This window comes from Cynocephalus volans, chromosome 11 (genome assembly GCF_027409185.1).
Source record: "Cynocephalus volans isolate mCynVol1 chromosome 11, mCynVol1.pri, whole genome shotgun sequence".
NCBI lineage: Eukaryota > Metazoa > Chordata > Mammalia > Dermoptera > Cynocephalidae > Cynocephalus > Cynocephalus volans.
This window is the reverse complement of record NC_084470.1, coordinates 26026152-26051301: the sequence shown is the minus strand read 5'-3', so window position 1 is coordinate 26051301 and position 25150 is coordinate 26026152. Positions and strand designations below refer to the sequence as shown.

Below are 25150 nucleotides of genomic sequence, written 5' to 3'. Positions count from 1 at the left end.
GATGAAAAAAGAAACAGTCTCCTCAACAAATGGTGCTGGAAAAACTGGATATCCACATGCAGAAGATTGAAACTAGACCTCTACCTCTCACCATACACAAAAATCAATTCAAAATGGATCAAAGACCTAAATTTAAGACCCGCATCTATGAAACTACTAGAAGAAAACATAGGGGAAACACTACACAAAATGGGAGTGGACAGTGCTTTTTTGAGTGAGACTACAAAGGAACAGGAAACTAAAGCAAAAATACATAAATTGGACTACATCAAACTAAAAAGCTTCTGTACAGTGAGAAACACTGTCAATAAAGTGAAGAGACAACCTACAAAATGGGAGCAAGTGTTCGCAAACCACACATCAGACAATGAGCTAATATCCAGTATAAATATGAAACTTAACTCAATTGCAAAAAGCCAAATAACCCAATCAAAAAATGGGCAAAGGACCTGAACAGACATTTCTCAAAAGAAGACATACAAATGGCCAACTGGCACATGAAAAGATGTTCAACATCACTAATCATCAGGGAAATGCAAATTAAAACCACAATGATATCATCTCACTCCAGTTAGAATGACTATTACCAACAAGACCAAAAATAGCAAATGCTGGTGGGGATGAGAAGAATAAGGAACTTTCCTACATTGCCGGTAGGAATGTAAATTGGTACAGCCACTGTGGAAAACAGTATGGAGTTTCCTCAGAGAACTAAAAATAGATTTACCCTACAACCCAGCTATCCCACTACTGAGTATATACCCAAACAAAATGAAATCAATATGTCAAAAAGACCTGCACTCCCATGTTCATTGCAGCACTATTCACAATAGCCAGAGATGGAATCAACCTAAATGTCCATAAACGGATGAATGGATTAAAAAACTGTGTGATACATACTACTAAGGTATAGATTAAAAAAAAAAAAAAAGATATCCTATCATTTGCAGAAACATGGATGGAACTGGAAACCATCACATTAACAAAGTCAGGCACAAAAAGACAAATACTGAATGATACCATTCATAGGTGGAATCTAAAAAAAAAAAAAAAAAGTGGTTCGCATAGAAGTAGACAGCAGAATAATGGTTACCAGAGGCAGAGGGTAGGGAGCTGGGGGAGGAGGAGGAGGAGGAAAAGAGGTGGACTAATGGGTACAAAACTATGTTATCTACCCTAAGCGAATCATTGTGCAGTATATGCATGTACTGAAACAACACACTGTACCCTACAAATATGTACAAATGTTAAAATATTTTGAAAAAGAAAAATAGCCTAATTTCCTATTTACTTGTAAAATTTTTTTAAAAAGGTAGAAAAGATAAACTATTAACTAAAATTAAAATTTAAAGCTCTTAATGCCAGTCCAGGGTGGATATCTTTCCTTGTTTGACTGCTCTTGCAGTCACTTTGTGTGAAATACTTCAGCACCTGGGTATATATTGTTCTCTTGCTGTTAGCTGGGTATCTTTTCTCTCCATCTCTATTTTGAGCTCATTAAAGCTAAATATTTCTTTTCCAGCCCCATGTTTCAGGGAACATAGCTGATAATGAATAAGTGCTAGTTAACTTGAATTCTACCAACCATATGTTACTTTCCATGAAGAATTAGCTACAATATTTATAGGAGGCAGAAATTGATCAAAATTGATTTAACTAATATTTATGAGATTACTGGGTATAAAATAGAAGACATTTTACTAACTACTATATAACCCTAAAACATTAAAAGATAATGATTTATGTTAACAAATTAGTATTGCAACTCAATAACTAAAAGCTATGCCTTTTGATATACATATATTTTTAAATATCTCTCCCAAACTATTGAAAACCCTGCTTGTCTGACAGAAAATGATACCTGTTTGTCAACTGTAGTCCTATAAGAAATGATTTTTAAATATGAGATTAAATACAAAAGGGGAAAAACAATTTGGTAATTATGGTAGTTTACCATTGTTTTCAGCATATTATGATTAATCCTAAAATTTAAACATCTCAATAAACAACACATAATCCATTAGGAGATTCAGGTCTGGATTTTTCCCTACTTGCTTAAGAACAGAAAAGTACTACAGTTATAGAACATATTAAATTTAAAAATAGGCTCTTAAAATATTAATGAATCAAATGATATAGATCAAATACTATCAGCCCTCTGTATCTGTGGGTTCCCCATCTGCAGATTCAACCAACTGTAGACTGAAAATATTTGAAAAAAAAAAAAAAAAATTAAAAAAAAGCAATTAAAAAACAATACAGTATAGCAGCTATTTACATAGCATTTACATTATATTAGGTATTCTAAGTAATCTAGAGATGATCTAAAGTATAAGGGAGGATGTGCCTAGGTTATAGGCAAATACTATACACCATTTTATATAATGCACTTGAGCATTTGTGAATTTTGGTATCTGAGGGGATGATAACTGTATAAGCCAGATCCTACTATGTTTTGAGATATAAGCTTTTGTAATTTTTTCAGGTTATAAATTAGCATTGTTTAATTTTCCTAATTTAAGGGTACATAGCTGACAAAGTTCAAATTCAGAATTCACCGGTGTCACTCACAACAAGTTACACACACAAAAAATTACAGATACATAATTTAATACCCAAATTGACTTTTCTATGAAAAATTTTCTGTCCTGGTGGTAAACATGATCATGTGTCTTTATATTATTTTTGACTTTCAATTGATGTAGTATTGCTTTGAATTATGACAACAACGCAATTTATAATGGTATTTCCCCGTCCTCTTCCTATAGGGAAAGAACATGAAACCCTGGAGCTTATTAGCACATAAATTTAGAGCAGCTCTTCCTGCCCTAAAACATCTTAGCATTCTGAGAAAACTAATGACCCAGAAAATCCTCCTCTGAGAAGCAGGACTCAGGGAACTGTAAATCTTTCACATTCATGTAGGAATACTAAGTGCCAAGTGGCATGCCCAGAGGCATACGGTTAGGGAAAGGAGAACCGTAGAGGCTTCCTCATTCCCACTATACCCCTCTAATCCTAGGCCTCATTGTCTGTGCTCAGTGGAGGATTGCAGCTTTGATTTGTTTGTACTCTTTATAAAGAGCACACTGTGTACATTTACAAAGAGCAAGATTACATTAATCTCACGCAACTCTTTTGAGGTCTCAAAAGAGGATTTTGGAATTCTATCTTCTGAAATTAGAATAAATTAAAAATTCTTCATGACATAGGATAAAAGAACCCAGAGAAAGGTAAATGAACCAGAAAAAACAGCAAGAACATGGATAAGCTAAATATTTTAGGTGGTAGATGAAAAACTTCTTTGAAGAAAACAGCAACATGGATGCAAAATTCCCAAATCCTTTTTAAGCAGTAAATCAAGAACCACTTAGCATTACAACCAGCCTAAAAGGTAGGCAGCTACGTTTGCTAGAAAATCTGTAGGCCTCATTTCTAAAAATTTTGAGTGGTGAAGACAGTCCTAAGTGCAAGAATGGGGATGGGTTGGGCTCCGTCAGTCTCTGGGGGGAACATCTACTCAGTACTTGTGTCTCATATCAGACCTACTCAATTTATTGTAAACATGCTTATAGAACCTCTTTGTTCATTTTATTTTTTTTGGCAGCTGACCCGTACAGGGATCCTAACCCTTGACCTTGGTGCTATAAGGCGGCACTTGAACCAACTGAGCCAACTGTCCAGCTGGCTTATAGTACCTCTTTAGGATGAAAAATTATGTTATCTAGTCTGAAATCTCCATGAATCAACTTCTCCTCATTGTCATTATCTGGCAAGTTTTTCATTAGCCACTCAGATAGCTGTTTCATGGCAGGAATGTCCTGATGAGCTGCAGCTTGATATTGCTTTGTCCAGATTGATACCTAAAGAGATATAAATAAGAAAAATAATAGAGCTAAAAGTGGAATGTAAGATCCAGCAATTATATAACAAAATTCAATTATATCAAATTTCGTTTTACTCCTAAACGCTCAAGACGCTTATATCAAACTAGAAACCTAAACATTTAAGTCTCTCTTCCATCTAGTTCCGTTTTACTTACCTTGCTTTTCTCAGGGAAAAATATACTGGCCTAGATGTCAAGTGACGTGGGTTCTAGTCTTTACTCAGCAACTATTTTATGGAAGAAAAAAAAAATGCATACACATACATGTGCACAAATAATTAGGCATAGACAGTTTCTGGAAGGGATCACAAGAAATAAGCAACCCTTGAGAAAGGGAAACTGGTGGCCAGGAAAAGGGAGATTTTTACTTTTCAATCTTCTAAATATATTATAGGTATGAGTAGATGAAAAGACTATTATATTGTTCTTAGAAATGAATGCAAAGAAATCAACTTCAAAGTCCTCCAAAAAGTGGAACCATATTATTTACTATATTATATATCTCTCTCCATTTCCCAAGGTATCTCTGCTCAATATAGTGCAATAGAGCAAAGATCTTTATTTCTGGAGTCATACTGACCTGGGTTTAAATTATGTGTAAGCCGCTTACTTGTGTATTACCTGATCAGGCATAAAGTGCCATACTCTCTAAACCTTAGTTCTTTTCTCTCTCTCAGCCCCCCAAAATGACATGCTTGCCAAGGGAAATAGTCCCATACACATCTGGTCTTGCTTTCCTTTGATTTGAAATGCTCACCATCTCTTCTCCAACACTCTAAATTTTATCTTTCCTTAAATATTCATTGTAAGGCATATCTCTCCCAAGAAGCTTTCCCCACCTAAGCAAGGGCACACCAATCTCGACCCTCCAGATGGCACAGCTTTTGTGAGGAGTGCCAAACAATTTACTACTAGATTATATATTCTTTTATACATTCTCAAGTTTCATGTACATGAGATTCGTGTATAGATCTCTCAGAAATGCTCACAAGTTCTTTTAGGGGAAGAACCTATTTCTATTTTCTTGATATTTAACACAGTACTCAGCAGGTATTAAACACACAGTCAAGCTTAATAAATAGCATCTGCTAGCCCTACTTAGAAACTGTATAGAAAATATATTGGTAAATGCAGAGTCTGAAACAGAAGATTTTGTTGAACAAAATCTGATCTAAAAATATTAAATAATTTTATGCTAAAAATAAGTCAGTCTGAAAGATAATGTTAAAAGTCATAACCAAGTTTCAGAAAACTATACAATAATGTTTTTATTTTGACGAATAATGTATATTATTTCCAGGAACTTGAAAAAAGTAGATGTCTATGTGGAAGCATTACCTGTCTTTTGCAGTACCCAGCACCTGTACCATATTCTTCCAGCTGCAATGACTGTATATTCAAGGAATGTATCTGAGCCAAGGTTTCGATCATGGCCACATATATGGCTGAGCGTTCTGCTGGGCTAACACCAGGAATTGTGAAATTACGAAAGATTCGACCCTATGAAAATGATTACAACAAATAATTTAAATGTTTTGCAACCAAAACCAATACTTCGTAGTAATATGCTAGAAAAACATTCATTTGTGAAACATGTTTAATCTGAGTATACATTTCAAAGGGAATACATGTCAAGATGAACCTAAAAGCCAAAACTATTTTAAGCTTACATTTTACAAACACAAATTAAAAAACAATTTAAAGTTATTGTTCTCAATGACTTGTTAGTCTTTGCGGAGTCGGTTTTCAAACCCCTGCTACCTTCTGGACAATTTGGGTATTGCCATTACATATAGCTCTTTACTGACACCTGGTGGAAAATTTAAGAATGAGTCAATACACCCTAATTACTAATTTGTTCCTAGTCTATATTCTGTTCCTCCCTCATCGTGTGTGCTCAAATTAAAACAAAATTTTGAGCCCTTAAAAAAGCAACTAAGTTACCTAAAATGTTGGAAAAAATATATATCATTTATTAATATAATAATAAAACTTTATATAATAAAACATCATAACTAACTCCATAATTAAAAATAAAAGCAACAACAAAATAAGATTACGTGTTAACTTACCTGCACATGTTCCATCACGTAAAATTCTGTTCCAATGACAGAAGCATCACTGCAGTACAGCAAAGGCTTGGGAACGGGGAATCCAACTGAAAACAAAGCTTTTTGGACTTTAAATTCTCTATCGATCTAAACAGAATGATGGATTATTAAAAATGAGAAATACAGAAATTTAATAACTACTCATGAGTTAACTGTAAGGCTAGAAATCAACTGTAAAACAGTGTCAACAAATAATCCAGAGGATAATAGTAATGATTTCCTTAATAGTAGTCTTATTGTAATCATTATAATTAGAAATTAGACCAATACTAAAAAATGATAATTTAATTAGGATAAAAAGATGGCTTAATCCTGGCTCTGGTAATGTGAAGGCAAATAGTTACTGACCACAATATTTCACAGAATTTATCATGAAAATCTCTTTGTTTCCATTTCTTTGTTCTCAGCAGTTCTGCTCACTGGCTTGCTCTCATTCTTTCATAACTCTCCAGGGGACTCAGGCAAGTCTCTATTCTAGCACTCTACCACAGTCAGCAACAGGGAGCTGGGGGAGGCAGGTGGGTGGTGGTGAGAAGGGAAAAGCTCCTGCCCATTCTGGAGACCAATGAAGCCATGTGCTTCCAGCGCAGGAGTATGGGATCCTTTCTGGTAGCATAGCCACTGTGAAACTCAACAAAACTCCTGAGAAATTAGGCAACTAAAAGCAAACTGGTACCGAACCAGGAGCCCAGATAAGATAGTGAGAAGAAAATAGCCTTGTCAGCTAGGACGGTTGTGTGGGCCTTTCCCTGAACAGCATGGCTTACAGCAGAGCTGTGATACAGACCAAGTAAGGATGACTCATCTACATGTTAAGTCACCTTGCCCCAGACTCAGGCAACGATAACTGACCTCTTCCAAGAAAGGGAAAACATGCAGCTCACTTTGACTTTAAGGAGTAAAGCAGCTGTTGCTGTAAATAAGCAGAACAGGTGAGTAGCTAAACCCATGTCTGAGGTGAGAGCAGCCAGCAATGCCAATGGCCATAGAAAGAAGTGTTTATAACCACCCTGATGTTGGGAAACGAGTGGAGGGCGGTTGGGGGAAGAGAACAGAAGAGTTAGGGAGACACAAAATAGATGGCAGAGGGGCAGCATTGCTTTTTTCAATGCAGACTTGGGAAAAATGAAGAGAGCTGAAACAAAGTGCTCTAAATCCTGGGAGCTGTACCTGGACTGAGAGCATTAAGTAATGTTCTGATGTGTGCTGATAGGATATCATCAAGAAGAGAGCCCAAGAGCTGTTTACTAGAGCATAAATCTCTGGGCATGGGTGGAGATTCTCCTTCAGCCATGCCATACTGAGATTTAATAAAACTTACCCAACTTTTTAATCTTAAGCATTCAAATTACTTCATGTTTGTGGGAATATGAGGCTATCAAGAAAGTCAGAATCTGTATTTTCTATTACTGTGATATTAAGCCCATTCCTCAGTGGTCTTTCCCTGGTGAGCTGGGTTTGGGAAGCACCTGATATACAAGATTACAGCAATACACTAATAGGTATTGATGGAGTTTGGATGTGTTGTCCGCTCCAAAACTCATGTGGAAATTTGATTCCCAATGTGGCAGTGTTGGAAACTGATTGAGTCATGGGGGCAGATCCTTCATGAATGGATTAATGCTCTCCCTGGGGGAGGAGGGGTAGTGACTGAGTTCTCGCTCTATTAATTCCTGTGAGAGCTGGTTGTTTAAAAAGACCCTGGCACCTTCTCTCTCTCTCTTGCTTCCTCTTGCCATGTGATCTGCTTGTACCTGCTGGCTGCCTGCCACTTTCCGCCATGAGCAGAAGCAGCCTGATGCCTGTGCCAGATGCAACTGTCCCAGAATCATAAGCCAAATAAACCTCTGTTCTTTATAAATTACCCAGTCTCAGGTATTTCTGTTATAGCAACACAAATGGACTAATACAGAAAATTGATACAGAAAATTGGATGTTGCTATACAGACATCTGAAAATGTGGATGCAGCTTTGGAACTGGGTAATAGGCAAAGGTTAGAGGAGTTTGGAGGACTTAGAAGAAGACAAAAAGATGAGAGAATGTTTGGAACATTTTAGAGACTGGTTAAATGGTTGTGACCAGAATGCTGATAGAAATGTGGACAGTAAAGACCATGTGGATGATGAGGCCTCAGATAGAAATGAGGAATTTATTGGGAATTGGACAAAAGATAACCCTTGCTACACCATAGCAAGGAACCTGGCTGCACTGTGTCCATGCCCTTGGACTTTGTGGAAGGTGGGACTTAAGAGTTGTGAACTAGAACATTTGGCCAAAGAAAATTCTAAGCAGGAAAGCATTAAGGAAGCTGCATGGTTACTTTTATCAGCCTACTCTGAGTTATGGAAGCAAAGGCATGATGTAAAGTCAGAATTTAAAAGGAAAGCAGAAGCATAAAGATTTGGAAAATTTGCAGCCTGGCCATGTAGTAGAGAAGCAGAGAGCAGGAGAACAATGCAAGGGTGAAGCAGATAAACTGGTAACTAAAGACATTATCTTGGTGGTAAGGCAGCCAGATGCTAGTAACCAGGACAATGTGAAAAAAGCCCTGCAGGCATTTGAGAAGTCTGGAAGGGTGCCCCACCCATCACAGACCCTGAGGCCTACAAGGACTGAGTTGTCCCAGAGGAGAGACCTGGGGCGCAGCTGCCCTCGGGAACCTGCTCCCTGCATCCCAGCTGCTCTGGCTGGAGCAACCTCAAGTGTGATTCATGCAGCAGTTCTGGAAAGTAGGAGCCGGAAATCTTGGTGGTGTCCACATTGTGTTAAGTCTGCAGGCAAGCAGGACATGAGAGTAGTGGAGGCATGGCAGCCTACACCCAGATTCCAGAGGATGTATGGAAAATTTTGCCTGGGGGCCCAGGCAGAGACTTGCTGCAGGGGTGGAGTCACTGCAGAGGCCATCTACTAGAGCAATGCTGAGCAGGAAAATGGAGTTGGAGCCCCCAGAGAGAGCCCCCACCAGGGAAATGTCTAGTAGAGCCAAGGCAGCGGGGCTGTAGCCAGGACCCTACTGCAGGGCTACTGGAAAAGTGCAATACTGGCCTAGAAAAGCCATAGGCACCAGTGCAGCCCACTGGGCTGTGCCTGGCAGAGCTGTGAGAGTGAGGCTGCCTGATGCTTTGGGGACCCAGATGCCCAATTGTGCCCAGGATGCAGGACTTGTAGTCAAAGAAGATTATTTTGGAACTTTAAGACTTAATGTCTGCCCTGCTGGCTTTCAGACCTGTTTGGGGCCTGTTTCTCCTTTCTTCTGGCCTATTCTTCCCTTTTGGAATGGGAATGTGTATCCAATGTCTGTTCCATCATTGTATCTTTGCAGTAGATAAATTTGGTATTGATTTTTACAGGTTCACAGCTAGAAGGAGCTTTGCCTTTGGTCTCAGATGAAACTTTGGACTTTGGACTTTTAAGTTGGTGCTGGAACAAGCTAAGACTTTTGGGACTTTTGGGATAGAATAATTGTATTTTGTATGTGAGAGGAACATGAGCTTTGGGGGGCCAGGGGCAGAATGATGGAGTTTTGATGTGCTGTCCCCTCTAAAACTCATGTGGAAATTTGACCCCCTACGTGGCAGTGTTGGAAACTGATTGAGTCATGGGGGCAGATCCCTCATGAATGGATTAATGCTCTCCCTGGGGGAGGAGGGGTAGTGAGTGAGTTCTCGCTCTATTAATCCCTGTGAGAGCTGGTTGTTTAAAAAGACCCTAGCACCTCCTCTCTCTCTCTCTCTCTCTCTCTCACTTCCTCTTGCCATGTGATCTGCTCACACCTGCCAGCTGCCTGCCATTTTCCGCCATGAGTAGAAGCAGCCTGAGGCTCGTGCCAGATGCAACTGTCCCAGAATTGTAAGCAAAATAAACCTCTTTATAAATTACCCAGTCTCGGGTATTTCTGTTATAGCAACACAAACGGATTAATACAGGTATAGTGCTTTTAATGTTCTCCAGTACTTTTATTTCTATCCTCTCCTGTTCTGTAAACATCCACAGATAACATCTGTTTTCTTGAAAACAGAACAAGTTAGTTCTTAACAAAAACCTTTTATAATTCTAAGTCTAATATTTAGGGAATACTATAAAATGCTTATTTAAATCTTTCTTTTTATCACCAAAAGATTAGAAGATTGCCATAGCAAATATATTAAAATAATTCAGTGAGAGGAGCTGAAGGCAGCCCTTTCCATCCAGAAGCAGGCGAAAGAGCAGGCCCAGGGGCCCAGGCAGGAAACAAGGACAGTCTTCTCCTCCCAGAAGCAGGAAAGAGAGTAGGCCTGGGGGGCCAGGCAGGAGTCAAAGGCAGCCCCCACTGCCCAGAAGCAGGCAAGAGAAGATGCCCACTGTCCTAGGCAGGAGCTAAGGGCAGTCCCCTCCACCTGGAAGCAGGCAAGAGAGAATGCTGAAAATACCACTTCTGAGTGGGTGGCCCACCACAACCACTGCCACAGTCATGGCTGCTGAAAACATGGCTCGACACCACAGCAGTAGCCACAGCCATCGGGCAGGAGGCCCACCAGACACTCAACTGCACTGATACACAGAGAGTCACCAGCAGAGACCAGAAAAAGAAGAGGATGTCTCTCTCCTGAAAGCCCACTCCAAAATAGTAGAAGAAACAACTGCTCTACCAGATAACCAGACATCAATGTGAAGATAATAGAAATACAAAAACCCAAGAAAACATGACACCACCAAAAGAATACAATAAAAAAAGAATACAATAGTTTTCAGATACCAGACTCTATAGAGTAGGAAGCCCTTGAAATGACTGAAAAGGAATTCCAAGCAACAATCTTAAGGAAACTCACTGAGATACAAGAAGACTCAGTTAGACAACATAATGAAATGAGGAAAAAAAAAAAAAATCCAGGATATGAAGGAGGATATTTACAAAGAGATTAATACCTTAAAAAAGAATGTAGCAGAACTCATGGAACTGAAAGATTCAATCAACAAAATAAAAACCACAGCTGATAGCCTAAGCAGCAGACTAGAATAAGCAGAAAAAAGAATATCTGATCTTGAAGGTAGTCTTTTCAAAATAACCCAGGCAGACAGAAAAAAAAACAGGAAAAAATAATTCAAAAAAATGAAGAAAACCTAAGAGAACTAGCAGACAACCTTAAGCACACAAACATTTGAATCACGGGTGTTCCAGAAGGAGAGGAGAAAGGAAAAGGCATTGAAAAATTATTCAACGAAATAATAATGGAAAATTTCCCAGGCATAGGGACAGACATGGACCTTCAGATCCAGGAGGCTCATAGATCTCCAAACAGATTCAACCCAAAAATATCCTAAGACATATTATAGTCAAACTGGCAAAGCTCAAAGACAAAGAGAAAATCTTAAAAGAAGCAAGAAAAAAAGGTCAAGCCACTTATAAGGGAGCCCCTATCAGACTAACAGCAGACTTCTCAACAGAAACTCTCCAGGCCAGAAAAAAATGGGATGATATATTCAAAACACTAAAAGAAAAAAAAATGCCAGCCAAGAATACTATACTCAGCAAGGCTATCCTTCAGAAATGAGGGGAAGGGCCGGCCCGTGGCTCACTCGGCAGAGTGCGGTGCTGATAACACCAAGGCCCCAGGTTCGGATCCCATATACGGATGGCCGGTTCGCTCACTGGGTGAGTGTGGTGCTGACAACACCAAGTCAAGGGTTAAGATCCCCTTACCGGTCATCTTTAAAAAAAAAAAAAAGAAATGAGGGGAAAATAGTGTATTTTCCAGAAAAAAAAAGTGGGGAGTTCACCACCACATGACTAGACCTTACAAGAAATCCTCAAGGGAGTCTTGCATCTGGAATGAAAAAATATATAATCGCTACCAAAAATACACAAGAAAGAACAAAACCCAGTGGTAGAACAAAAACACAAATGAGAAAGAGAAAGAAACTACATCTTACCACCACGAAAAACCATAATGACCATATAATAATGTCCCTGCTTTATTTCTGATTTTAGTAATTTCAATTTTCTCTTTTTTTTTTCTTGGTCAGTCTAGATAAAGGTTTGCAAATTTTGGTGATCTTTTTAAAGAATCAACTTTCAGTTTTGTTGATTTTCTCTATTGTTTTTTAATTCACTATTTTAAATATTTCTGTTGTGATCTTTGTTATTTCCTACTTATATTTGCTTTTGGTTTAGTTTTCTTTTTCTATTTTCTTAAGGTAGAAGTTTACGTTACTGATTTGAGATTTTTCTTATTTTTAATGTAGATGTTTACAAGTATAAATTTTCCTCTAAGCACTGCATGAGCCCTGCATCCTATAAATTCTGAGATGTTGCACTTTGATCTTTATCTCAAAGTACTCTCTAATTTCCCTGTGATTTTTCTTTCTACCCATTGTTTATTTAGGAAAGAGAGTTGTTTCTGAGATCAAACAAGATCAGGCACGTTCAGGCTGGTATGAGTGTAGACTGAAGCGTGTTGTTTAACTCTACACATTTGTAAATTTTCTAAATTTCCCTCTGTGATTAGTCAGAGAACTTATTTTCTATGATCTTAGTCTTTTTAAATGTATTAAGACTTGTTTTGTGGGAAATAAATAAATAAATAAAACACCATTACAACAGCAGCAAAAATCATCAATGTCTAAGAATAAATCTAAGGAAAGATTTGTAAGATTTCTACAATGAAAATATAAAATATGCTAAGAGAAAACAAAGATGAACTAAATGAATGGAGACATAGCATGTCAAAAAAAAATTCAGTGAGTAGATACTGTTATAATAACTTAAATATATGACAAAAACAAAACATCTATACATGAATAGCACTGAAAATATTCACTGGCTGACTGTAATTCTAGCCAAGGAATAGGAAGGAATCAAATCCACAAGAAGACTGGCTATTGCTCAAGATTAATAGCCTGAAGATAGCCTAAGTTTTCAACTCCAAATCCTTTTAAAATTAAAAAGGGATACAATTCAAGTGAAATTTTAACTAGAAATAAAATGTACTTTCTATTATTTAGTAATCATAAGATGATTTTTTAAAGAAATTTAAATTGTTTTTGTTTATGTAAAAAGCATTTATGTGTCACCAAAGAATTTATCATTATATTTGTATACCATACCTTATGTGCTTTAGGTAGAAGTGAACCTGGTGGTTTTTTCCTGAGTACATATGCTTGAATGCCCTTCTGGAGATAAAAGGTTGGATTGGACTGTCCGAATCTAGATAAAAGTAAAGAAAAGGTTTATTATATGGATTATCTTTTCCTTCTTCTCCAAATCCTACTGAAATGTTAGAAGAAACAGGAAATGAAAATAAATCCATCTCAATGCTGGAAAGCCAAGTGGGGTGTTACCAGCAGCTCACAACATGAGCTTCTGGAGGTTATTAAAGCAGATGGCAACTGGCAGCTGGAGAATCAATAACCTACACAGGTAGAAGAGAAGACCCTACCCCCTGTCTACACATCATAAGTTTTACCAGAAATACCTCTAGAAAAATGCCTTGATCTAAGAGAGAAGATACTGTAAGTGATCAGTCACAAAATGAATTAAAGGATGCTGGAACAGCTGGGTTAGTGCCCCCTCATCTGCCCTTGGAGAGATAACCCCCATAATGCGTCACAGAGGCCAGCACCTGAGTACAGCTCTCTACTACAGGAGCTCTAATCAGCGAGGTCCCAGAGTGGGCATCTGGGCCAGGTAAGTGCAACTGCCCCAGGTAACTTAACAGACACCAGGGCACTGGCTTTCCCTGCCAGATGAACAGAAATTCTCACATGGACTAAGGATATACACTCCAGCTACCAAAACTATTCAATCTACACCTTTACTTATAATATGGACAGTTAAGAATCACCCAGCTTTTGAAAAATGCAACCGTATAAAACAGAGACCCTAAACTAAATAAAGAGAAGAATCAATCCCTAAGATAATAGGTAATAGGGAAAGTAGGGAAAAAGATCTTTGAAGGTTCTTCCCAGGACTCCATCTTTCATGAGGAAAGAACAAGAGCAAGCCCAGATTGAATGTAGCAGCAGCTCCAGTGTCTATGTCTTTCTCCTACAAGCCAGACCCATCCTCCTCAGCAATCACATCAAAGAGCACTGATCTTGGCACCATCTAATTCTGTAGGAAAGTGGAGATAATTGCCAGTGGTCAGAAAATGGGACCACCTCAAGCCATGCTGTCTTTATTGACATGAGACAATTTATCTGTGATCCTGCAAAGACTCAAGTTGCAACGAACCTTTAAAACATTATTTTAAAATGTGAAATGTCTGATTACACGCATTTTTCATGAGGCAGTTCTAAACTCATATATGAAGCACTGATCTCTCATGATGGCAAATGACCCAGATGAAATATAAAGGGAAAACTAAAAGCTTCTTGTTGAAGACAGAGTTACCACGTGACTAAGCAAGTCCGCTCCTACATATATGCAAGATAATTGAAAACATAAAGTTCACATAAAAACTTGTACATAAATGCTCACAGCAGCACTACTGACATTAGCCAAATACTGGAAACAACCCAAATGTCAGCAGATGAATGATAAATATCAGCAGATGAATGGATAAACAAAACGTGGTATATCATACAACAGAATATTACTCAGCCATAAAAGGAATGAAATGTCGATACATGCTAGGACACAAATGAACCTTGAAAACATTATTCTAAGTGAAAGAAGCCAGTCACAAAAGACACATATTATGTGATTACATTTCTATGAAATATCTAGAATAGGCAAATCCATAGTGATGTAAAGTAAATTAGTGGCTGCTAGGGTATAGGGGGAGAAAGGAATTGGGAGGAATGGGTTTCTTCTTGGGGAGATGGAGATGTTTTGAAATTAGACCATGGTAATTGTTGTACAACATTGTGAATATACTAAAAAGAACTGAATTATACATTTTTAGATTGTTAAAATTGTGAATTTTATGTTATGTGAATTTTATCTCAAAACCAAAAAAAGCTAAAAGCTTCCCTTCTGAGGAAATATCTACCCCGTGGTTCTAACAAAGACAAAAAAAAAAAAAAAAAAAAAAAAAACAACTACATAAGTTCACCTGCATGGGAAGATCATCACCAATGCTGTCAACACAGTACTGGATAAATTCAACCACTCCAAGCATCAGCCCTCTAAATACTCTGGAACCACTGATGGTTTCAATATAAGAATCATCAATGAGCCCATGGTCATAATTGTTGCTTAGGACTTGGACAAGACATTTGGTGCTGAAAGACATGTGCTGACCTATAACCTAAGAGGTCGTACTTTTGATTTGCCTCACCTTTGCTAACAAAGATGGGATGTTTGCATTTAAGGGACACGCATTTGGTTGGAACAGACTTTGACCAGACAGTCAGTCTCACAAGACCCTAACAGGACACTTAGCATCAGTCCACTTACGAGCACACTAACAAAACACAGTACGCAGCTGAGCAGCATCAGATGAGTTTCTTCAGCAGAGTCCTCACAGTAATCCATGTAGCAGTCTAGGGTCTACTCTATGCCTCCTGTCCCCTCTTAGTGACAGCTCAGGTATGAAGGAATGAGACAAGGCAACAGGTGAATATGGATGCCACGCTGGCTTAGAAGCCCGTCTTCGTCCATTTGGGCTGCTACAACAAAATATCATAGACTGGATAACTTATAAACAATAGAAATTTATTTCTCACAGTTCTGGAGCCTGAGAAGTCCAAGATCAAGGAGCCAGCAGATCTGGGGTCTGGTGAGGGTTCACTTTCTTATAGATGGTGCTTTCTTGCTCTTTGTTCATGTGGTAGAAGGGCCAAGGCATTTCTCTGGGGCTTCTTTTATAGCACTAATCCCATTCATGAGGGCTCTGCCCTCATGATCTAATCATCTCCTTAAGGCATCTACCTCTTAATATCATCGTCTTGGGGGTAAGGATTTCAACATATGAATTTTGGGGGGACATAAACATTCAGACCACAGCAAAGCCTCATACTCCACAGGAACTATTATCTCTAGTAGCAGTCCTTTGGGCACAGCTTCCAAGGCCCTAGCAAGGGACATAACCAGTGGCAAAAACTCACTAAGGGAAGCCCAAAGCTATGACTTCTCACCAGACATGTATAGCTCATTTACAGACATTCCAATTCTGATGCAGTTTAACAATTAGATGTTACTTTTACCATAAATATTGCCTAGAAACACAGCTGTACACCACCTTTACCAAATTTCCAGAGGAAAAGAATTAGAAAGTTAACGAAATTTGTCCACAGAGAAGGAAAAAAGGTTTTTTTTTTTTTTTTTTTAACCCTTTATTCGTATCATGGTGGATAAGTCTTAGACCCACGGCATCATCATCCTAGTGGGTGGTTCCAACTGCATCTCCAAACTTCAGAAACCCAGAAATCCCTACAGGACTTTTTCAACAGAAAGGGATTGAAAAAAAGCATCAACCCCGATCCGGATGTCAGTATGTTTACACCTATCCAGGCAGCCACCTTGTCCCTTGTTCAGAAATAACTTTGAAGATATTCAGATGTGCTTCTCTTTAATATCACTCCTTTTCCTTTGGAATTGAAACCTATGGCAGAGTCATGACTATTCTGATCAAGTGCAATACAACTGTTCATACCAAACAGTCTCAGACTGTCACCATCTACTCCGACACCCAGTTTGGTTTGCTCATTCTGGTTTATGAAATCAATTTACAGTGATGAAGGATAACAACCAGACTGGGAAATTTGAAATCACAGGCATACTTCCTGCACCCTTAGGATTTCCAAAGATTGAAGTAACTTTTGATATTGATGCCAATAGCATCTCTAATGTGTCTGCAGTAGATAAGAGATTAAGAAAAGAGAAGATTAAAAGACCAATGCCACAGTGTTTGAACATGGAAAACACTGAGCATATGTTCCAAGAGGCTTAAAAGTATGAAGTTGAAGATGAGAAGCAAAGACATGAAATATAACCTAAGAAATTGCTCAGATCCTGTGTATTCAATAGGCCACAGTGCAAGACGAGAAACTTCAAAGAAGAATCAAAGATGAAGTCAAACAGAAGATTCTTGACAACTGCAATGGAATCATCAAATGGCTGGTCAAGAATCAGATTACTGAGAAGGAAGAATTTAACATCAGCAGAAAGAACTGGAGAGGGTCCAAAATCCCATCATTATCACAGTGTACCAGACAGCAAGCACCATGCTAGGTTCTTTGCTAGGGGCTCCCCTGGGAGTGGTTGCTCATTCCTCTGGAGGTGCCTCTTTGGGAACTGTAACTACAGAAACAGACTAAGCCAACCAAAACACAACATGACGTTTGAACATGAACACTGTCATGATATTTGAACGACCCTGATTTGTAGGAAGTCAGCTCAGTGGCAGCTTTTTAAAAATCATATTTGAGCTGCTATTTAACATATTACCAGATATTTTGAATACCTGAATATACACAGGGAAAGAGAATACAGCTGTACTTTACCCATATAGTAAATAAGTGGAAAGTACAAATCACGTTAGAGAACAAAGCATTTTTAAATTGCATCATTTGAAAAAAAAAAAAAGTAAGCTCAGAGCGTTTACTCTAAGACTGCCCCTTCTAGGTCCCAAATACCTATCCCTTCCCATTTCTATCACTCATAGCACTGTGCTGCTTTAAGAGTAGCAGAATTGGTCTCATTGTGTTCTTTATTTCTGTTTATATCATCAAAAATTTGGGAAGTCTCAAATTCTCGTTACCACTTGTCTACTGCCTTATAATTCCCACCCCTCCCCAACTGACCCCTAACTCCTGACACCCTTCCACTGTGCCCCTGCAACACAGATCACTAATTCTCAGATCACTCCTCCTCATCTCTTCAGGATTTTAGCTAGAGTCACTGTTGTTCTCATTAACACTACTCCTATCTTTATTAATGATTTTAAAATCCACATAGATGTCTATTTTAACACTCAGGATTGTCAGTTCATTGAATTTTCCTCCTCTAGTGATATTTTCCTTGTCACTATTTCAGCCACTCATTCTAGGAGTTATATCCTATACCTTATCAATATTAACAATTCAAGTATTGCATAATCCTACTTTTTAAGCATTCCTATCTCTGATCTCTTATCTTTCCACTCACTCTTGCTAGTACTAGTTTCCAACAATCCTTCATTCCTAGGACCTATCATCCATTGATCACACTGCCCTTCATCTCCGCTCCCCGCACCACGTCCTTCTGTAACTAGCTTAAATTTGATGGCAAATTACACAACCACTACCTTGAATACACCTGCAAAATACTTGCCCTTTTCTCGCTTCATGGTATTTGCTTCGCAAAACCCCCATCCTGATTAAATCCAATTCTTTGCTTGCACTCATATAACAGTGTAGCTGGAGAAAGAAATAAACAGCTATAATTACTGTTTTAGGTTACGTTCCCAAGAAGCAGACCCTGAGGAAAAAAAGAAAATGTGTGTACAAGCGACTTATTAAGGAAAGGCTTGGGAAACTAAGAAGGAATTGAGGGAAGCAGATCAGGGGAAGGGGAGAAAGCCAAGCAAGGGTGTGATCTAAGACAAAGTCCCTTAGAGGGTTCATTCAGCCTGATCTCATGGGGGTGTGGGTGGGGTGGGGCATGGGCGGAACTCTGCAGTGTCAGTTACTCTTGACGGAGAGTTCACGTGCCTGAATCACTATTGGTCAAGGGCCATCTCAGGGACTACAACATTCAGGCCAAAGGAAGCTCCAGTAGCCCAAGGGCAGTTCTCCAAAAAACAGCCATGGGTGCTGGTTATTGGCAGCAAGAGGTGATAAAGCAGGGTGTGTAAAAAGGTATCCAAGAGAATCTGGGCAAAGCACCAGTAATATCTACAAAAATAACTATGCTTCAAATTCATGACCATGAACCTCAAAGTGAACCCCACCTGGCAGTCATAACATATTTCTTTAGCGCATTTATTCTCCCGTGCTCTTGGATGACTGTTTCATAAATTTCTCCTATCTCCCCAAACCTCCAGCACTTTCTTATATATCTTCAGTCTCAGCTAATTACCTGGCTTTCTATTTCAATGAAAAAATAGGAGTGATCAGAAGAGAACTTCGGCAAGCTTACACTACTAGATATACTGCGTGCAATCATCTGTACCCACTTATTCTGTCTTCTCTCCAGAGTGTACAGAAGAATGTTCACAGTCCTAAGGACAATACCTTCTCTTGTGAATTAGATCCCAGACTATTCTTGCCTTCTGTTCTTCCAGTCCTCTCTCCTGCACAATTTTTTTTAATTTTTTAATTTTTATTTTTTTAAAAATTTTATTTTGTCGATATACATTGTAGCTGATTAATACTCCCCATCACCAAAACCTCCCTCCCCCCTCCCCCCCTCCCCCCCAACCATGTCCTTTCTGTTTGTTTGTTGTATCAACTTCAAATAATTGTGGTTCTTATATCTTCTTCCCCCCCCGTCTGTGTGTGTATGTGTGTATGTGTGTGTGTGAATTTATATATTAATTTTTAGCTCCCACCAATAAGTGAGAACATGTGGTATTTCTCTTTCTCTGCCTGACTTGTTTCACTTAATATAATTCTCTCGAGGTCCATCCATGTTGTTGCAAATGGCAGTATTTCATTCGTTTTTATAGCTGAGTAGTATTCCATTGTGTAGATGTACCACATTTTCCGTATCCACTCATCTGATGATGGGCATTTGGGCTGGTTCCAACTCTTGGCTATTGTAAAGAGCTGCACAATTTTTTTCTCTTCCAGATCACTGCCATCAGCATACAAAAATGCTGTTATATATTTTTAAAAGCCTTCTCTTGACCTCATTTCCCCCTCCTCTTTGTAGAAAAACTCCTCGAGTTGTTTACGCTTCCTGCTCCAATTCTCTTTCTCTTATTCTGTCTCGAACTCATTTCAAACAAGTTTTCATTCCCATCTTTCCGCTAAAACTACTTTTTCAAGGTCACTAACACAAACCATGGTTTTCCCCTACCTGTCTGGCTACATCTTCTCAGACAGGTTTCTCTTAATTCTCCAACTTCTTAATATTGAGGTGCCACGAACCAAACCTCCTCTTTACATAGACTCACTCATTTTCTAATCTCATGGCTTTCAATACCTTCTCTATGTCAATGACTCCCAAATTTATATGTCTAGTCCCTGATCTCCAGATTCATATATCCAACTGCTTACTGTACATATTCACTTTGATGTCTAAAAGGCATGTTGAAACTTAACATTCCACAACTGAGTTCCTGATATTCCCCCTCAAATCTGCTTTTCTATAGTCATCTCTATCTCAGTTCATGAAAACCCCATACTTCCAGTTACCAAGGCAAAAATGGAATAATCTTTGTCTCTTCCTTTCCTACCCCACCATTAACCAGCTAGTAAATCCTTCAAAATATACCTAGACTATGACCAGTGCTCACTTATTCTACCATTCCGGCCCACGCAACTAATATGAGGGTTCTTTCAGAAGTTCGTGTAAAAATAGAAAAAAAAAATACTAATATGAACCTTTCCACTAACTTTTTGAAGTACTCTCGTGTATCTCTACAGGAACATTGTAAAACACTGGTTTCCTTGCCTCTGCCTTTGCCCCCTTCAGTCAACTCTCAACACAATAGGCAGAGATTTTGTTTAAAAAAAAAAAAGACAAATTACTTCCCTCCTCTGCTTAGAAACCTCTAATCTCTCCCCATCTCAAATCAAAGACCAAAGTCTTTAAAAGGGCTGTCAGGGCCCCTGGTGCCCTTGCTTACACTACTGCAGGCACCTTTGCCTGCTTCCCTCTGCACACTAGGCACACTCTCCCTTCAGGGCCCTTGCATGAGCGGTCCTCTCTGTCTACAGCAATATTCTCCCAGATATTTACACTGCGCACGTCCTCATCTCCTTCACGTCTTTGCTGAATGCCACCTTCTCAATGAAGCCTTCCTGCCCCACCCCCATACATTTCCTATTCTCTTTTTCCCTAGAGTACATATCAACCTCTACCACATTGTAATACTTAGAAATGGATTTTGTTTATTGTCTGTCTTCTTCAAATAGAACGGAAGCTCCAAGAAGGCAAAATCTGTTTGTTATATCCCCAGTGGTTGGGACAGTGCCAGATACATATTAGGCACTCAGCTTCAAGTCACAAGTTTTGTTGTATCAGGTGAAATAATACTTTCATTATTATCTCTCAATATTTTGTATTTACAATTATTTGCTATTTAATAAAAATTTATTAAAAATAAATTTTGACTCCTTAAAGACTCCTTAAAGAAAGTGAAAAGAGAAAAGGAAATATTTTCAGTGCATATAATGGATTAAAGGTTAATTTGCAGAACTATGAAGAACTACAATAGCTCAACAGACAAATGGCTGAAAGACTTGAAGAGGCTCAACCTGATTTAAAAAATTTATTAAAAATAAATTTTGCATAAAAAAGAATGTTTCCAAAAATGTATAAGGCATAAGGAATAATACGACGAACACCAGTGTAGTCACTACCCTGTGAAAATTACCATTTCTTTGAAGCCCTCTGTGTGTTCCTCCCTTTCAGAGTTACTGTCCTAAATTTTACATTTATCATTTCCTTGAAGTTTATATCCATAAACAATATACACGTTTTTGATTATGTTTCGTGTATAGCTGTAGCTGAATCATTTTCACTGCTGTAAGATTTTCCATTATATGATTATACTACAATTTATTCATCCATTCTACTATCGATAAACACTGTGTTGTTTCCTGGATTTTTTGCTATGACAAACAGTGCAATGTACATTTTTGTAGATTATTTTCTGATACCCCAGTAAAAGAATTTCTCTAGAATATTCACCTAGGAATACTCGTAGAATTGCTGGGTCATGGGGCATGCATACCTTTTCAATCTCATCTTTACAAGATGATGCCAAGTTGTGTTCCAATGGTGGCTATACTAGTTCACACCCCTACATGAATCCCTGTTGCTCAATATCCTGACCAATGCTTGATATTCAGATTTTTTTAAAAAGTCAATTTGTTGGTGTGAAATGGTATGTCATTGTTTTTCCAAATTTGCCTTTCCCTTATTACTACAGTGTAATGAGGTCGAGCGTCTTCAAGTCTTTCAGCCATTTGCTGAGCTATTGTAGTTCTTCATATTGTGGAAATTAATCTTTAATCCATTATATGAACTGAAAATATTTCCTATTCTCTTTTCACTTTCTTTAAGGAGTCTTAATAAAAATGTATCAGTCATTTCCTTTACGGTTTCTGCTTTTGTCCTTTTAAAGAATTTCTTCTGTAATCTAAAGTCATAAAGATCGTATCTTATGTATCTTCCAAACATTTATAGTTTTGCCTTTAACATTCAAGTCTTTTATCCACCTGGAACTGTGCCAAGCTAGAGTAAGGAGTCTAATTTCAATTTTTTCATATGGACAAAAATTATCGCAGTATAATTTCTTGAAAAGATCTTCTTTTCCCTCCACTGACTCTCAATACCAGCACTGTCATATATCAAAATTCTGTATGTGGGTCTTTTTGTGAACTCTGTTCTTTTTCATCGTCTATGTGCTAATATCATGCCATCTTAACTCAAATTTCCAACCTTTTTCTTTAGAAGTGTTTCCACTATTTTTAGATCTTTGCTCTTACACATAAAATTTAGGAGCAATTTTTCAAATTAGAGAAAAAAAATAGGATTTCAATTGCTATTGCATTTAATTTATAGATCAGATGAAATAAAAATTTACAATATTGGATTTTCTTTTTGATGTACATGACAACTCTCAATTTTTAAAATTCTTTCTAAGTTCCTAATACAGTTTTGTCATTTTCTCTACAAAGGTCTTGAACATCTTTTATTTATTTATTTATTTTTTGATTAATATTTAGGTAATTTATGTTTTGATGCTCTTATTAACAATAGCTTTTTGAAAATTTCATTTTAACTGTTGCTAAAGTATAAAAGTACAATTGCTTTTGTATAATGAACTTTGATAAACTATTATCTGTATAGATTATCGGCTCTTTAATCAGTGAATCAATTAGTTTCTCAACATGTATTTGTTAGCTGTCTTCTGTCAAATTTTTGGCATTTACATTGTGAAATGTTTTTTTCAAAGATTGATACTTTGGAATTATTCAGACTTCCTTGGTGGCCTAATGTGTCTTCAATTTTCATAAACTTTTTAATGTGTCCTGGAAATGACTGTGTATTCTCTGTGGGATCCATAGTTCCATACATATGTATGAAATCTAGCTTACATAACATTTCTGTAAGCAATTTTTTTTTTTTTTTTTGGTGGCTGGCCAGTACAGGGATCGTACCCTGGACCCTGGTGTTAATCCGCACCATGCTCTAACCAACCGAGCTAACCAGTCCGCCCTAGAAGCAATTTTTATACCAGAACTAATTTGATTTACTGAGCACGATTATGCTTAACATTCAACTTAGTTCAGAATTAAATATCTTTGTTAGATAACTCTCCAACAATCCTACAAGATGAGATTTACTACCGCCCTCCTTGGCAAAGCAGGACTTGTTGCTCAAAGGGTAACTTGTCAATTTCACAGCAAGTAGAACAGTTGAAATTTGAACTTTGATCTGTTTAATTTTGTTTACAACACAAAGCTTCCAGGCTAGAAACCTCAGCTATTCTTTATTCCACCTTCTCCATCTCCCAGTATCTGCTAGAATATGGGACCTTTTTATTCTACAACTACAAAACTCGCCCTGACCCATCTCTTTACTATTTTCCTTTTCACTAAAATCAGTAGTTAAAGAATATAAGTGCCAGTGATAAAATGCCACTAGTATACAGTGCTGTTGCAATGTTTAAGCCCTTCATTTCATCTCAGCCCATACTACTTCATTATCAGCACTAATCAGAACAGGCAGTTTTCCTGTGTTACAAATGAGGAAACTAGTTCTCCGAGTTTGCTTAACATAGTTTAACTCCCAGACGTTAAGTGGCAGATGTAGCTTTTTGCAAGCTAGGACTCTTTCTACAGTCCTGTGTTTCTAAAAATGCGATTTTTAGAATAAGGCTTAAAAAATTTATTATTATAAGGCATCAGACTAAAGCCAGATTCAACGGGGGTGAGGGGGGACTAACCTCTCAGGATTATCTCATTCAATTCTAGTCTCTCGCTTCAAAAAAAACCACTTAGGCCCCAAATGGTGCTGTGACTTGCTAAGCGAAAGATCTAAGATTCGAATCCAGATCTTCCAGCAGGTGCCATTAACGCAGCCGCCGGAAAAACGGCCGATTAAATGGAATTACACCAGCTTCTCAGTAAAAGATTTAATGGTTATAGCAACAAAAGGTCAGAGAAGGAATCCATTTCCAAAGAACGTCCACCCTCAATGACCTCGGTGAATCCTCGAGGCACTCAATTTCAACCTTTTGACAAAGATTCCTTCACCTAGTGGAATAGTGAATGTTACTGTGTTTGCATTACTGCCCTCGAGTTAGCAATATCCCCTCGAACGGAACGCAGGGGGACGGCAATAGCAGCTCCTGCCCGCAGGGGCGTCACTGCAAGCAAAAGAAATCAGGATCTAGAAAACAGAACCCACCCAGAGCCAGAGGAAGGAAAGCACAATGCACAGATTTGTTTCTGCTGGAGGCGAAGGCCGGGCTCGATACCTGTACTGGGCAACGGTCAGAGTGGCTTCGGGCTCGGCCCCAAAACCAGGCAGGTGCTGGTTTAGGTAGACCTCTAGGGACTTGAGGTCGAACTTGTGCTGGGGCAGCACTTCAGCCATCTCCGGCTCGCCGGTGGCACCCGCCGCCATGACCGCCGCCTACACCGCAGGCCACGGAGACGTGGAACCCACGGGTCTCCAACAGCTAAGTCCCGAAGGTTGAGCAGCGCCGCCCTAAAGCGTCGGGAGAGGCCGGGGCGGGGCCTGGCTCCCGCCAATCACACACACTGGACGCCGTTGCTGAGCAACGCTGGCCCTGGACACTCTAGTAGGGAAATGCCAGAAGTTCCCAGCGTGTGTTCGGATTTAACATTTTCAGTCAGCGTTAGGATTTGGAGGCCTCGATTTTAAAGAAAGCAAAGCCACCGTCGTCGCTACGGGAGAATAAGAACGCAGAGGCTTCTCCACCCCCAAATTTAATGCACAGGCAGGCGGAAGACCTATAGGATCCCCTTCAGAAAAGGGCCGGTCAGGACGTCAAGCCTAGGAATAAAATATCCTGGTGTTTCTCTTAGCCGCCGGGTTAGAAAGGCCCC

At 38.7% G+C, this 25150-nt stretch overlaps 1 protein-coding gene across 1 annotated transcript in view; it reads right to left on the bottom strand.

The window, feature by feature from the left end:
* The window catches only part of ACAD11 (acyl-CoA dehydrogenase family member 11), a 94392-nt gene extending 69657 nt beyond the window's left edge, over window positions 1-24735 (bottom strand). Inside the window, exons 1-5 of the mRNA XM_063114071.1 lie at window positions 24556-24735; window positions 13082-13181; window positions 5959-6084; window positions 5225-5386; window positions 3699-3863 (exon numbers count right to left, since the gene is read on the bottom strand). Coding sequence (XP_062970141.1) covers window positions 3699-3863; window positions 5225-5386; window positions 5959-6084; window positions 13082-13181; window positions 24556-24704 — 702 coding nt within the window. The 5' untranslated portion in view covers window positions 24705-24735. The remainder of the gene's footprint in view (window positions 1-3698; window positions 3864-5224; window positions 5387-5958; window positions 6085-13081; window positions 13182-24555) is intronic.
* Window positions 24736-25150: the final 415 nt, after the last annotated feature.